The 16,015-nt window shown below is 43.6% G+C and overlaps 1 protein-coding gene across 3 annotated transcripts in view; it reads right to left on the minus strand.

The window, feature by feature from the left end:
- Nucleotides 1-16,015, minus strand: part of ODAD2 (outer dynein arm docking complex subunit 2) — a 199,788-nt gene that overhangs the window by 105,861 nt on the left and 77,912 nt on the right. For all 3 annotated transcript variants that reach the window (XM_073334342.2, XM_073334346.2, XM_073334345.2), the window contains exons 11-15: nt 10,461-10,607; nt 10,019-10,228; nt 9,612-9,848; nt 5,811-5,921; nt 3,343-3,497 (exon numbers count right to left, since the gene is read on the minus strand). In XM_073334342.2, the coding sequence (XP_073190443.2) occupies nt 3,343-3,497; nt 5,811-5,921; nt 9,612-9,848; nt 10,019-10,228; nt 10,461-10,607 (860 nt within the window). The remainder of the gene's footprint in view (nt 1-3,342; nt 3,498-5,810; nt 5,922-9,611; nt 9,849-10,018; nt 10,229-10,460; nt 10,608-16,015) is intronic.

The raw sequence follows: 16,015 nt of genomic DNA on the forward strand, positions 1-16,015 counted from the left end.
GGTGGGAATGGTAGCCCTGTTGCAAATGTCCCAGGGCCTACTCAATGTGGGAGGGCAGGAAGGGAGTGGGGATGTCATAGACCATGGGGTGAAGCCCCAGGGACTCCAAAAGGGCCATTGATATGGAGGTGGCACCCATAAAGACGCTGGTCATTGGGTTGGGATCTGAACCAGAGTGGATATGCACCCCACTGGAGCTGCTGGGGTTGCTCAGTTCTGGGAGTGTAGAAGCCAGTCTCAGAGTCCAATGAGCAAGGTGAGTCCGTTTCCTCTGGCCACAAGGGAGCTGACCCCCATTAGTATCGGGAAGACTGGTTGCAAGTCTGGTGATGGAGGCACGAGCGAGATCACTGCAAACTTCCCCCTCAAATCGCTGGAAGTCACTGAGACACAGCAACAGTAGCAGCCACCAGTACTGAATGGTACACCAGGACTGGAGATTCATAGATTCATAGATATTTAGGTCAGAAGGGACCATTATGATCATCTAGTCTGACCTCCTGCACAATGCAGGCCACAGAATTTCACCCACCACTCCTAAAAAAGACCTCACACCTATATCTGTGCTATTGAAGTCCTCAAATTGTAGTTTGAAGACCTCAAGGAGCAGAGAATCCTCCAGCAAGTGACCCGTGCCCCATGCTACAGAGGAAGGCGAAAAACCTCCAGGGCCTTCCAATCTGCCCTGGAGGAAAATTCCTTCCCGACCCCAAATATGGAGATCAGCTAAACCCTGAGCATATGGGCAAGATTCATCAGCCAGATACTACAGAAAATTCTTTCCCGGGTAACTTGGATCTTACCCCATCTAAAAACCCATCACAGTCCATTGGGCCTATTTACCATGAATATTTAATTACCAAAACCATGTTATCCCATCATACCATCTCCTCCATAAACTTATCGAGTTTAATCTTAAAGCAAGATAGATCTTTTGCCCCCACTACTTCCCTCGGAAGGCTATTCCAAAACTTCACTCCTCTGATGGTTAGAAACCTTCGTCTAATTTCTAATCTAAATTTCCTAGTGGCCAGTTTATATCCATTTGTTCTTGTGTCCACATTGGTACTGAGTTTAAATAATTCCTCTCCCTCTCTGGTATTTATCCCTCTGATATATTTATAGAGAGTAATCATATCACCCCTCAACCTTCTTTTAGTTAGGCTAAACAAGCCAAGCTCCCTGAGTCTCCTTTCATAAGACAAGTTTTCCATTCCTCGGATCATCCTAGTAGCCCTTCTCTGTACCTGTTCCAGTTTGAATTCATCCTTCTTAAACATGGGAGACCAGAACTGCACACAGTATTCCAGGTGAGGTCTCACCAGTGCCTTATACAACGGTACTAAAACTTCCTTATCCCTACTGGATGGCACCGAAGGATCTAACACATCTGATCCCAGTGCCAGGCAGGAATTTTGCACCAGGGGTGAATCCAGTGCTGACAAGTTCAGTAGTTTCTGAGCTGCCTTGAATACTTCACATGTAGACAGCACCAGCAAAGGCTCCTGACTCTGTGGTACTGCAAGCTGCACCAGTCCTGGGATTGGTCTTAATGGGCCCCTCCTGCACTCAAGAGTCAACAATCCCTCTTTGCATGTGGGCTTTATCTGGGGGTTACCTCTTCTTCACGTGCCCTCAGTGTCCTTGCCTCCACTTGGTGCCTTGCCTGCAGATTTCAAAGGCCCACAGTACTGAGTCCTTTGAGAAGTTATGAAGTCTTTTCCTTGGTAACAGTGCGGACCATCTGCCTATAGACACAGCTAGAACAAGCAGAGCATTCCTGACAGATTCAGACATGCTCAGTGCCTGTTCCAAGTGGCACGGTTCCAATGGAAGGAAAAGCGCAGGCTCCAGGAGTAAGTACTTGAGCCTGGCAGCTCTATTCTTTTTAGAACGAAGTTTGAATCCTCTACAAATGTGATGTTGGTCACCTACATTCACTTCCCCCAGACGTTTAAAGCAGCTGGGGTGAGGGTCGCTCACTGGCATAAGTTTGTCGCAGAACTAACAGGCCTTGAAACTGGGAGAATGCAACACAAGTCTGTTACCCAAACAGGCACCAGAGACCAAGCTTCACTAAGTACTAAATTAAACTTACTTTAGTTACTAATTATTTACAAAATACACTAATTTAGTCTTAACTAACATGACAGATATCATATATACAAGAAGGGATGGAAGATTTATAAATGCAAAGATCACAGCTCCAATAACCATCATTGGTGTAGAAAGGAACTTTATACTTGAGTGCAGTGGTGCAAAGCACCAGAGGGCACTCACGCTGCCCTAATGGGCAAAATCTCCAACAACAGTGCATGAGGCACGCACACACCTACAGTGGCATGGCCACATGCAGTCACTCGAAGAAGAATCATAATTTTTTTTTCCTAAACTTTCCAGAATACAGCATGGCAACAAGAACAAGATACATCAGGCTGAATCTAACCTGTGTCTTATCTGATAATTATACTACAGTACTTACTTTGATTGACATTGTAGCCTGTGTATCTGTTCATATCAATTGTTATTCTGTTTTTTTCCTCCGGAGTTGTTCTCTCTATCTTCCCTATAGCTGAGAAGGTTTCCACTGAAGTCCATACAAGTGAAGGGTGCTCACTACTTTCCAGGGACCAGGTACATAAAGAATTTTGCTGTGCATCTGTTTGTTTGTTTGTTTGTTTGTTTGTTTAGGAAAAATAACAGAATCTTTGAAGTTCAGGCAGAAGGGTTAGGAGTATTTTATTGAAAGATGACCTTCAGAACTTGGTGTGTATTACAATAATAATGCAATTAGCATAGGTAGCCTCCTACGGAAATCTTCCTAGTTCTCTGTTCCTTTTGAACAGGGTAATGTTTCTCCAAGAGAAAACATATTAACAGCACAAGACAATAATGAAACAGCTAAACAATTTCAAAAATATCAATAGAGAAGAAAGATATAAATGATACATAACAGAAAATCAAAAGGCTTGGGTAAATGTGGGGAACCCACAAAACCCATGGACAGGCCACTTCACAGATCCTCTGTGATGGGAACTGCTGCTGTTAGGTTCAGGGTGGGAGGAGATGCATTATAAGTCAGGGCGTAGGCCCATGCATTTGTTTGCACACCCTTCTGATCTGGCAATGGCAATTGCATATCACCCACAAATGCAGATTATTTATGCTGTAAACAGTAATAACCTTCCCAAGTGGTGCCAACACCAGATAGAATATGGGGGCAAATAAAGGTTGCTTTAGTGGTATTATTTGTGTACCAATGTTTAAGACAAAATGAGCCCATAAAATCAGAAGATACTAATAGAATACATATATTTGATAAAATTAAGTTGTTACCCATACTTGGTCACATTTTCTCTGCTGATTGCACACTTCCAGATTGCTCCTGTCACTGCTGCTAACAGTTCTTTATTTTCAGAGTTACTGAGTAGAGAAGCAAGTGGTTGTAGGCCTCCATGATGCCTAACTAGGTCACGTGTCTCCTCATCTTCTGCACACTACACAACAAATTAAACATACAGAATATTTAAAATGAATAAAACAACACCCCAGGAAGTCTGGTGTATTACCACAGTGACTGTTACCAACTGACAGGGAACTTTATGTAATTATTTTATTTACTAAAATATTTTCAAAATATATTTTCTAATTTAATTCATATTACAAAATTAATAAAGGAATTAGGGTTAAGAAGTGTATATAACAATAGAGAACAGTTCAGACAAATGTTCAGAAAACAAAGGCACAGGTCCTTGCACAAAACACATACACAGAAAACGTGCGTGCAATTAACACAATTGTGCAAGCAAATTGCAAATGGGTATGTGTGCACACAAAAGACTAGTGCAGTGAGCTATTGTGTGTGCAATTATGAATGCATGTTGTTACATATATTTTTTGGCTGTGGATTTCAGGCCTCCATTTCTAAAAAATTGGCCCTTAAATTGCAAACAAAAATAAAACATTGAACATATGCTCTTTTTCATTAATCAATTGTTCATACTTAAAAAGCATTTATTCCTCATTACTACATATCACACATTTTTTATTACAATACAGGCAAAGTTTGGAATTTTAATTCCAAACCATTAAGCCATTTTAAGCCTGGCAAGGAACAGCAGTAACAAAATCTGAAAATGTTTCATAAATGATGAAAAACATTTTTTTAAAACCCTCCAATGATGAAAGGATATTTTTTACTTTACCCTCCCCCCCCACGCAAATTAATACTGATCTCAAGACAAGTAGAAAATCTTTCAGCTTAGAAAGGCATTATCAGGGAAGATATAAAATACTGAAAATAGAAGCTTAGAATGAAAACTACCTTCTCAGCCATAATTACACCATTACTACCTTAATTGCTTTCTCGGGATCTGATCCTACAGGGCATTGAATGCACACAATTCTTACTGAAATCAACCAATATTGAGTGCTCAAATTCTGGATGTAAACATTATCTGTTGGTTTTGTACCTGATATTTATAAAACTTGAGGTTAACACACAGATATAATTAAGATACATCTATTTAGGCCTCAAAACTGCAACTGGTTCTCCACAGGCTGAATCCAGCACCCACACAGAGCCACACTGATATCAGGGGGCTTTGCAGGGGTACAGGGGTCCACACACTCAGAACCAGTTACAGAATTTGGGTCTGTTTCCTGCTACATCACCATCTTACTTAATATGACAAAATAACAGCCAGCTGTTAGAAGATCCAACTATTTTACAAAGTGACAATTTTGAAATGCAAACAAGTCATGAAATTATAATCTCAAATGTTCGAGAACAGTAGGTGGGCTCTGGGCTGGGGGTGCAGGCTCAAGGTGGGGTCAGAAATGAGGGGTTCAGGGTGCAGGAGAGGGCTCCAGGCTGGGGCAGGGGGTTCGGAGTGTGGGAGGGGGTGCAGGCTCCATCTGGGGGTGTGGGCTCTGGGGTGCGGTGGGTAGGGCTGGGGATGAGGAGTTTGGGGTGCAGGAGTGGGCTCTGAGGCTAGGTAGGGTGTTGGGGTGTTGAGGGGGTGTGGGCTCTGAAGGGAGTTTGGGTGCGGGATGGGACTCCAGTCTGGGGCAGAGGGTTGGGGTACAGGAGAGGGCTCAGGACTGGGCATGGGGCTGGGGTGTGTGCGGAGGTGCAGGGTCCCAGTGGCACTTACTGCAGCTCCCAGGAAGCCGCTGCCAGGTCCCTGCAGCCCCTAGGCACATGGGCGGGCAGGTGGGCTCTGCACACTGCCCTTGCGCATGCAGGCTCCACCACGGCAGCTCCCATTGGCCATGGTTCTTGGCCAAATGGGAGCTGGAGAGCCGACACTCGGTGAAGGGGCAGTGTGTGGCGCCTCCCTGGCTGCCCATGCGCCTAGGGGCTACAAGGACCTGGAGGCTGCTTCCAGGGAGCTGTGTGGAGCTAGGGCAGGCAGGGAACCTACCTTAGCCCCGGGGCCCCGCTGCTCCTCCAACCGGACTTTTAACGGCCCAGTTGGCAGTGCCAAATGGAGCTGCCAGGGTCCCTTTTCAACCGGGCATTCCGGTTGTCAACCAGATGCCTGGCAACCCTATGTCAGAGCAGAATTGTGACATATCAGCATACTATGATTATTTTTAGGGATTAAAATAACTAATCATTAGATTACAGATAAATCTCTTTAGATGTACAATAGAAGAAACTCCGAAAATTTAAACCACAGAACCACCCATATTTTCTTCAAGTAGAACTATACTATACCACATATATTAGAGATCTTTATAGTCTGTACTGCATGAAAACAAACAGAAACACTAGAATTAAATGATCATTAAAATCACACATTTACCTTAAAGATAGCACTGGCACAATGCATCTGAAGTTCCTCATTTTCACCACTCAGATTTTTCACAAGGTTTTCAATCATCCTCTCTGTCTTGATTGCAAGTCTGTAACTTGGCTATGAATGCAAGTTAAATTTTTATTTACATATATCAGCAAATAAATAAGATTGTTGTCATCCTAAAAACTAGTGCACTATTAATGTAGCTCCTAATCCTGCAAAGATTTGTGCATGTGATAAACTTTATGAGTTTAAGCACGAGTAACTAATCTGACTAACTCTCTGGCTGCTAGGCTGCACAGCCTTGATCATGGGGGTGGCTCTACTGATGCTGGCCACTAGGCCGTACTACTCTGAGATCCAGAGGGGTCATGCAGACTTGGCCATGGGGCTATAACGACTCTTGCCCCATCCCAAAAGGGGATGGGGCATGCATGACCCATGCCAGTCATAAATACATGGTGTCAAACTTCCATGGCTCTGGAAGACATTCAAGAGATTTACTTCAAAATAGTTTATTCCTGTTTGAGTCAAATATTTTTCAAGGCTCTCTTCCATGTGATTTTTTTTTATGAAACAAAATCACATAAGAATAGAGCCACTGTTACTTCCCTTGTTATAAGTAAGGCTGGTTGCCCTGCCCATGTGAAGGCTGACCAACATTTCCCATTATAAGACCCTGTTTTCACTTGCTTATAACTTTGCCAAACTTTAACTGTTTGGATGCAAGGAGCCTCTGGCTTTTTTTTTTTTTTTTTTTAAATTTCAACCAAAATGGTTCAGCTACTCCCAAGAACAAGGCTAGGGGAAAATATGCTGTTTTGCCCATGTTAAAAATTTTTCACAACCTTTTCTTTGAAAAGATCTAGTGCTCTCATGCTGTAGAGCAGGGACTTGAAATGTGGCAGAGCGCTGGCCTTTGTTTGGAGATGTTCCTTACTTTGACCCCCTTGTGCTTAGCATTATGCTACAGTCTCTAATTACAAGGTCATATACTATTTTTCCACAGCACTCTTGCCTCATGAAGTGCACAAAATGGACCAGGGTTGAGTAGCGAAGGAGGCTGTTTTCCATAGGACCTTTGCCACATTTATTGCATAATTTGGAAAGTATGTAGAAAATGAAACAGGGGATTGCAGAAAAAGAAAGGAGGTTCTCATGGTAAATGCAGCTGATTGCTGCCCTGGAGAATTGGATTCTATCCCTACCTCTGCCACAGAGTTCTTATGTGATGCTAAGCACGTCACTAAAACCAAACTTTTCAGAGGTGGTCACTAATTGTGTATATTCCTCATTTTCTGGGTGTTCAATTTAATAATTTAGGGTCTGATTTACAGAGCACTCACAATTGCAAAGTGAAGTCAGTGAGAACTATGCTTTGCACATATAAGTGCTATATATTGGTAAGTACTCAGAAAAATCAGGTCATAGGTGTCCCAAATTGGGCACTCATAATTAGTGGCTACTTTTGACCTTAATATTGCTGTGTCTCCACTCCCCTTTGTAAAATAGTGATAATATAGGGGCAGAGGGTCTCGGGGGAGGTCAGGGGCTCCCTCCCCCCGGGGTCTGGGAGGCAGGAGCTGTGGGGGCACTTTTGGGGGCCCCGCAATCCCAGAGTGGCCCAGGGGATTAGCGGGGGGCCGGGAGCAGCCCGCTCCACTTCCCTCGCCCCGGCCCCAGCTGTAGCCGTGTCACTCGCGGGAGGGGGCTTGGGGGAAGGGATCCCCACGCACTCACCGGCAGCAACGGAAGCGGAGCAGCCTGGCCCCATCCTGCTCACTCGGCCAGCTCCCAGCTGCGGTGCTCCGCTTCCCACTGCCAGTGAGTGCAGGAGGCGTCCTTTCCCCAATCTCCCCACACTCACCAGCGGCGGGAAGTGGAGCGCCGTGGGTGGGAGCTGGAGGAGTGGAACGAGCTGGGGCGACATTGCTCCACTTCCCACTGCTGCCAGTGAGTGCCTGTCAGGGGGCGGGAGGTGTGGATAGGTGTCGGAGCAGTCAGGGAACAAGGAACGCGGGGGGCAAAGCAAGTTGGATATAACGCGGTGAGATTTTTTGTCTCCTGTGGATCGTGTTATATCGGGGTAGAGATGTACTGAATAGCTGCTGAGTATTGAGCACTTTCCATCAACTATGCACTGAATGAGGCTGGGGTCCTGTGGAAAAAATAGTATGAAATCATGTGCTCATGATTTTGCAACTTTAACGATCTACTAATGTAGTTTTTGTGTGTAATTTTAATAGTATGCTTGTAAAAATTCTGTGCTTATTATAATAGCAATTCTCTATATAGTTCCATATTATTATATAGAGCTAAAATACCTTGTCCATTTTAAATATAAACCACTATTTTTAAATCTTAAGGTCTCAAAAGTGACAAAAGTCAGGAAATGCAAAGTTAGGAACTACAAGGTGAATTAAAACCAGGGTGTCACAGTCCTTACTGAATTTCCTGGCTTTCATTGGTTTAAATAAGATACTTACTCTACTTAAACACAGGACCAAATTATGCTCTCAGGTACACTAGTAAAATGCCACTGAAATACACTAAGTGGGGTTGCACCAATGCAACTGAGAGCAGAATTTGGGCCATTATTTTGATTTTGATTTATTTTCTGTTCTCTTAAAGAAAGAAAAGTCATTTTAAAGTTGTAAAATGCATATTATTAAGTTCTGACCATTAGAGCAATCTTCCTGACCATATTTTATTTAGACAGATATTTTAAACCCACACCAAAAGAGCTCAAAGTTTGGCAGTTTTTAAAACCTGGATACATCAAGGCAGTACAATCTGTAATGGAAATTTTGAAGCAAATCATACACTTTCCTTTACTCCTCCTGAGACTGATAAGATGCTCTTTGTACAAAGCACATGTATAATGTAAACTATTTAACTTGTGCAGTGATGGGATCATCATCCTGTCTATTGATCCACTGTTAGCCTTATACATATTTTGAATTCCCACATTTACCTCCCTAAGAATATTGTGTTTCCAATTCAGCTTTCTGCCATTTAAGTATATTACTGGGCCAGGATGTAGCTGTGACAACTTTTGAAAATCCACTTTACAAATTTCTTGCAACAAAAACAGACATTTTTGTCAAATATGAAAAATTTACAAAAATGAAAATTTTGAATTATACTAGTTTCATATACTTTCTCTCACAAATCACCCTTGGCCTCCAGCACAAATACTATGTGATGACCGGGCCTTACAGCCTCATAAGACATGACCTTCATTAAAAAACTTGTATAAAGCAAACCCACAGTACCCACTCTCCTTAGTCCAGTGTTGTCCTTTAGATGGGACCAAACTACTTGATGGAATAGAGCGTTCTTCCAAAGGGTATGTTGCCCAGATTGACTTATTTTAAATCACAGTCTGAACCATCAGTTTAAAAAGGTTAGAAGTAGACTAGTTAAACTATGGGTATGTCTACACTGCACTTATACTTCACATGCCCAGCAGGTGTAAATAGCAGTATCAATGAGGCATGGCTTAGGCAAATAGAATAGAGCAGTGGTTTTCAAACTTTTTTTCTGGTGACCCAGTTCTAGGCTGGGGGTGCAGACTCTGGGGTGGGGCCGGGGACGAGGGTCTTGGGGTGCAGGAGGGAGCTCCAGGTTTGGAGAGGCTCAGGGCTGGGACAGGGGATTGGGGTGGGGGTTGGAGCGCAGGCTCCCGGTCAGTGGCACAGCGGGTGTGCTAAGGCAGGCTTCCGACACATGTACTTACACATGTAGTGCCTGTACTCTACATGCCGCCATAAGTGTACACATAGCCTAAGTAGTTGTTTGGCTTACCTCGGATGCACACTCTTGTAATGTCCCCACCACAGGTGTTAACATGTTTGCATGTGGGGACTTTAGCAACCGAGCCAGCAATGGAATGCCTCCAGCCCTACGAATTGCTTCTTTATTTTTGGTGCTTTTGCTACAGCTCCAGAGTGCCAAAGCCCCACAGCGTGCTACTTCAATATCTTTTTCCTGATGTGGAGTCAGATTGGCTGATCCCAATGGAACACAGTCCAGTAGCCCAACCTGACAAAAAACAAAGAATTCTTAGTGTATTTACTGTTAATCAGGAAGAATGTAATTATATTGCATTTTAATGATATACAACAATTTTTTTCTCCTGGCTAACAAATGACTTATCAAGTGGAAAAAAATACATAAATACAGTAAATGTGAGGATTTTAATATCTACTTACTAGTCTCTTGATTCCTCCATGCTGTCTTACTGTCCTTCGTGCTCGTTTAAACCTGGCAACGTTAGCAATCGTTTCAGCTGCCAAACATTTCAGATCCTTATCTGGGGAATCTAGTATTTTCACCATTATTTGTAAGCCCCCAAAATCAGCAACTGTACGTCTGATTTGTGAATTCAGACTAATTTCCTTCAGGATTTTTAAGGAACCAATCTAAACAGAGGAAGATATTAAATGTGAGGCATTATTTAAGAATATATAATCATTTTAGCTAGCAATCATTTAAAATAATGGATTATCTAACATGTTCTCTCTTTTAACTGGAACCCATTAAACAACACTTCTTTATACCATATATTCCATGGGATGTGGTGGGGGGGGAGAAGAGTATTCTAATATTAGCTAGCATATACACAGCTCAAGTTATTTAGACAAATTTACTTACCTTACATTTAATTTCTTCTGTATCAAGTAAATTAATTAATACTTCAAGACCCCCAACATCTCTGATGGCCAGTTGACAAGTTTCTTGAGCCAAGTTAAAATCTCTCATTGAACATAATGCAATTACAGTAGCTGTCTGGTTACCTCCCTAAAATAATGTAAACATTATTATAGCTACAGGTAAAATACAACCTTATTATTATATAAACATACTGAAACTGACCCTATATATCAGTTCTTGGCCCTCTACTATTTTAACATTTGTATCAGTGACATGGAAGAAAACATACAATTATTACTAATAAAGTTTGCAGATGATACAAAAATTGAAGGAGTAGTAAATAATTAAAAAGACAGTTCACTGATATAGAACAATCTGGCTTGCTTGGTAAGATGGGTGCAATCAAATAATGTGTGTTTAAATATGGTCAAATGTAAGGTCATACATCTACGCCAAAGAATGGTCTACTGCAATCTGGAAAGCACTGAAACTGAAAGTCTGAAGGGTGAAGGTGAATAATCAGCTGAACATGAGCTTAGAGTACAATGCAGCGGCTAAAAGTGCTAATGCAATCCTTCAATGTATATACAGGGAAATATTGAGTAGGAGTAGGGAGGTTATATTATCTCTGGATATGTCACTGGTGCTACCATTACTGGAATATCATCTCCAGTTCTGGTGTCCACTGTATACTGTTGATAAATTGCAGAGGATTCAGAGAAGAGCCACGAGAATGATAAAAGGATTAAACAATATACCTTATATAGAGAGAGACTCCAGGAGCTCAATCTATTTAGCTTATCAAAGAGATGGTTGAGGCATGATTTGATCACAGTCTAGTAAGTATCTCCATTGGAGAACAGAAATTTGATCATAGAAGGCTCTTCAGTCTAGCAGACAAAGGTACAACAAAATCCAATGGCTGAAAGTTGAAGCTAGACAAATTCAGACTAGAAATAAGGCATATATTTTAACAGTGAGGGTAATTAACCATTGGAACAATTTACCAAAGATTGTGGTGGATTCTTCATCACTGGAAATTTTAAAATCAAGATTGGATGTTTTTCTAAAAGATATGCTCTAGTCTAGTTCTATTAGATGGAAGCAGGAATTAATTCAGGAAAGTCCCATGGTCTGTGTTATATCAGAGGTCAAACTAGATGATCATAATGATCCTTTGTGGCCTTAAAATCTATTAATCTATAAAACCCCTATATCCAAACATCCCTTTGAACTCTACGAAAGTTGGGCCCACATCTAGATCGGAATTTTGCAGCTCAGGTCCATGTCTCTTAACTGAAATTGATGATATTGCAAAGGACTTTGATATTGCAAAGGAGGATAATTTCCTAATACATGCCTGGCACACTGAAATTTGGAAAGTCACTGAAAAAATGGGTTGTGATTCCTAATCTGAAATGAGTAGATTTTATGAGAAATTTACTTTATAGCTTCATAGCATGCAGCACTTTCCTTAAAACAATACAAATAAAACAAAATGGTAGGTCAACTGTATATAAACTGATAAACACCTAACTCTAGGTATCCTACAATGGCTATCACAAAAGTTAGCTAGGGAATACATGAGAAAACAAACCAAACTATGAATGTGAGAAAACTATATGCTAGGGTTTCCAATTAGAAACCCTACATTTGACAAGCTTGTTTTGTTAATCAACAAAGTTGATATGAATGCAGTCAAATATCCACAGATACAAGAATCCGCTCTTACAAAAACTGCTCAATCACAAAGGACACACTCTGATGTCAGAGATATTTATCTTCTACTGGGAAAATACCTAAAAGTAAGTCTGTGTTGTTGTAGACATGTCAGTCCCAGGATATTAGAGAGACAAGATCTGTGGGGTAATATCTTTTATTGGACCAACTTCTGCTGGTGAGAGAGATAAACTTTCAAGCTTACACAGAGCTCTTCTGGAAGCTCGAAAGTTTGTCTCTCTCACCAACAGAAGTTAGTCCAATAAAGATATTACCGTGTTACTAAAGGAATTCTCCGGTCTTCACTTTGTCTGCCTGATTTTTATTCTGAATAAGCAAAAGTCACTCCACCCTGAGATGAATGCTGTGGACACTGAGCATGCTCAGCAAAAAACCCAGGATTTCTAAAATGGTGCCATGGCAAATAGCCATGGGGCGCGGGGGTGATTGGCAGAATCACAGCTCTGAGGTAAATGACAACAGTCAGCATCAGTGTTCCCTCTAATTTTTTACGTCCATGTGCGGAATTTTGTTATGTGCACAACATGGAGGTGATGTGTGGTGGGGGTGCGGCAGAGGGGTTCAGCCTGTGGGAGGGGCAAAGGGTTGGGGTGTGGGGGGGTTGAGGGCTCTGGCTGGAGGTGCGGGCTCTGGGGTGGGGCCGGGGATGAGGGGTTTGGGGTGCACACTGTCCCAGGGTTGTGGCAGGGAGAGGACTCCCCCCAGCCCTCTCTCACCACAGCAGCTCAAGGCTGGGTGCAAGGCGCCTCTCCCCGACCACGGCAACTCCGACAGGGGTGGGCTGAGGGAGAAGTGCATTGCCTGGGTCACAGCAGTTCCAGCGGGGCTGGGCTGGGCCGGGAGAGGGGTGCCTCTCCCTGGCAGCTCTAGGGGGGCTGGACCAGGGCAGGGGGGGTTCCTCTCCCCAGCAACTCCGGCAGGGCTGGACTGGACCAGGGGAGGGGCTCCTCTCCCTGGCAGTTCCAGCGGGGCTGGGCTTGGCCTGGGGAGGGGCTCCTCTCCCCAGCCATGGCAGGGGAGGGGCTTCTCTCCCTGGCAGCTCAGGCTCGGCTGGACCAGGGCAGGGGAGGGGCCCTTCTCCCTGCCTGTGCGGCCCATGATAGCCTGCTGTGCAGCCACGCAGCTTACAGGGAACTTAGGTCAGCATGTGCAAGATTAGTGGCTACTGAGCATGTGCAGTAAGGAGTGACAGAGAGGTCAGTTAACTGAGCAGCTAGCTGGCCACAGCCCATTCATACAGGTCACAACTTGTTTTAAAGGTCAGAGCTGTTAATCAGAACTCTGAAGTAATGGTTGATACTGGGCATGTACATTTCTTAGACAGGTATATTAGAAGAACATTACAGTGCCGCATAAAAGGCCAGCTAACAGCAAGCAGGTTTGCAGAAGAAGATCTGCACTGGAGAGAGAGATTCAATCAGGAGAAGATGGGAACTGGAAGCCAGCAAAGAGAAAGCCACTGGACAGAAATCAGAAAAGCTGCTGCAAAGAGAGAGAAGAAAACCAGAGTGGAGCAAAGCTGGCTGACCAGGAGCTGAACAGCAACAGTGATTAAAGATTTACAAAGCAGCAATCGAGATTTTAAAGGGATACCAATTGATTTATAAAATAAGCTCAGGACGGGATTAATCTTTTGTGGGCCCCGGCACCTGGACCATAGCTCCGCCCTCTGCTCCGCCTGCACTCCCCACCGAGGCTCTGCCCCCGCTCGGCCTCTTCCCTCCTGAGGCCCCACCCATGCTCCACCTTGAGGCCCTGCCCCCCACTCTGCCTCTTCCCCCCCAAGGCCCCTCGCATGGGAATGAGGGGACAGAAAGAAGCAAGCAGGGAGCGAGGAGGGGAAGGGGCGGAGATGAGCAAGCAGCAGGAGGGGCCTTGGGTGGGGCGACAGGTGGGGTGGGGGTTGGTCAATGGTCCAGGCATTGGGGCCCCTTCTGAGTGTGGGCCCGGTGCATTGTAAACTCAGTACTTAGTAAATTGGCCAGTTTTTGATATAATTTTTAGTATAGTATAGTTTAGCACAGTATTAATCGTGTGTATCCTTGGAATGTTTGTTTGTGTTTTGATTGTATTTTACTTATATAATATTTAAAGTATTATTTAAGAACTGCTGTCAGCGATTTCATAGAATCATAGGACTGGAAGGGACCTTGAGAGGTCATCTATTCCAGTCCCTGCACTCATGGCAGGACTAAGTATTATCTAGACCATCCCTGACAGGTGTTTATCTAACCTGCTCTTAAAAATCTCCAATGATGGAGATTTCACAACCTCCCTGGACAATTTATTCCAGAGCTTAACCACACTGACAGTTAGGAATTTTTTCCTAATGTCCAACCTAAATCTCCCTTGCTGTGATTTAAGTCCATTGCTTCTTGTCCTATCCTCAGCGGTTAAGAAGAACAATTTTTCTCCCTCTTCCTTGTAACAACCTTTTATGTACTTGAAAACTGTTATGTCCCCTCTCAGTCTTCTCTTTTCCAGATTAAACAAATCCAATTTTTTCAGTCTTCCCACTGACCACTTGTAACAAAGCGCTACGCTCAGAATCATTTAAACTATATGTTATGGTAGTCTGAATGCTCTTTAACTTGCAATAAGGGATTGGTGTCAGGGATTTTGTGCCTTGTTTAGAATTTTTAGATTATATTGTATTGGGGATTATTAGTTACTTTTGTAACCCCTTTGGGGTTTAGAGAACATGGCCCCTTTAAATCTTTTTCCTGAGGGGGAGAGCAAGAGAGTGTGTTGGGAGCACCAGACAAAAGGGCTGCAGCAAGCAGGCCCACACAGAGTGAAGCAGTCAAGAACCTGCCTGAAACCTGGGAGGGACAGAGAGGCAGATCTGGGACACCCCAGGACAGGAGCCAGGAGGAGCACTGTGCCAGGGAGGAATCACCTGAGAAGGACAAACCGGAACTGGACCCAGTATCACTACTGTCCAGAGCTGCATGGGGCTGTGAGTACTGGGGCTCGTGACTTTGCATTGGGAATAAGGAGGAAGGAATAAGGAGGGAGGCTGTTAGCTAGTTAAGTGAGGAGGTTGTCATTTTTTGTGGCTTTGCAGAGAGCACCGCTAGAGGGGTTTGTTGGGGAAAGTTTGCTGACCCCGAAGACTACCATGAGTACCTAAGACTCACTGGACTGGAACTTTGCCCAGGACTCCTGAACTCTGTGTGCAGACATATTGCTCAGTGTCTGCCCTTTCACACTGTAGTACCACTGGGCCTGTGGGGCCCTGTGTTGAATGCAATGCTGTTTTACCACTCCCCTTATATTTTCCCATTTTTCTCCTTTCATCTCTCTGTAAATAAGTATTTCCCTTTCCTATATTCATTGTACTTTTCCGGTGTGTGTTCACTCCGGGGAGGGGGGTTGAGGAGAGGGGAGGAGAGTTGGAACCGGTGCCCCTGGAGTGGAAGAGACTTTCCCCGCTGCATTCCTGCACGCACCTTCTCTTGGTGGGAGCTGCCTGCAGAGCAGACTCCATCTTGGCCATGAGGGCGCTAAAGTTACACTTTAATAAAAAATATTTTGTTTTGGAAAGAATACTGCCTGTGTCAATTACCTTATCAGAAGGTTATATCCATGTCCTTTAGTGTTTCCTTAACAACCCTGGGAATTTATACCTCAGGAAGGACAGACTAAGGGGACAATCGACAGGCTATTATAGGGGCATCCCAAAATCTATTTTTCAGTGTAACAACCTCACCCACCTTGTCTCTCTAAAAATAAGCCTGATTGTTTGTTTAGTCATTAGTATGGTTCTGATTCCACAAGGTAATTAAGCATGTGCCTAACTTTAAGTATTAGGT

The sequence above is a fragment of the Lepidochelys kempii genome, chromosome 2 (genome assembly GCF_965140285.1).
Source record: "Lepidochelys kempii isolate rLepKem1 chromosome 2, rLepKem1.hap1, whole genome shotgun sequence".
In the NCBI taxonomy this organism is placed as follows: Eukaryota; Metazoa; Chordata; order Testudines; family Cheloniidae; genus Lepidochelys; species Lepidochelys kempii.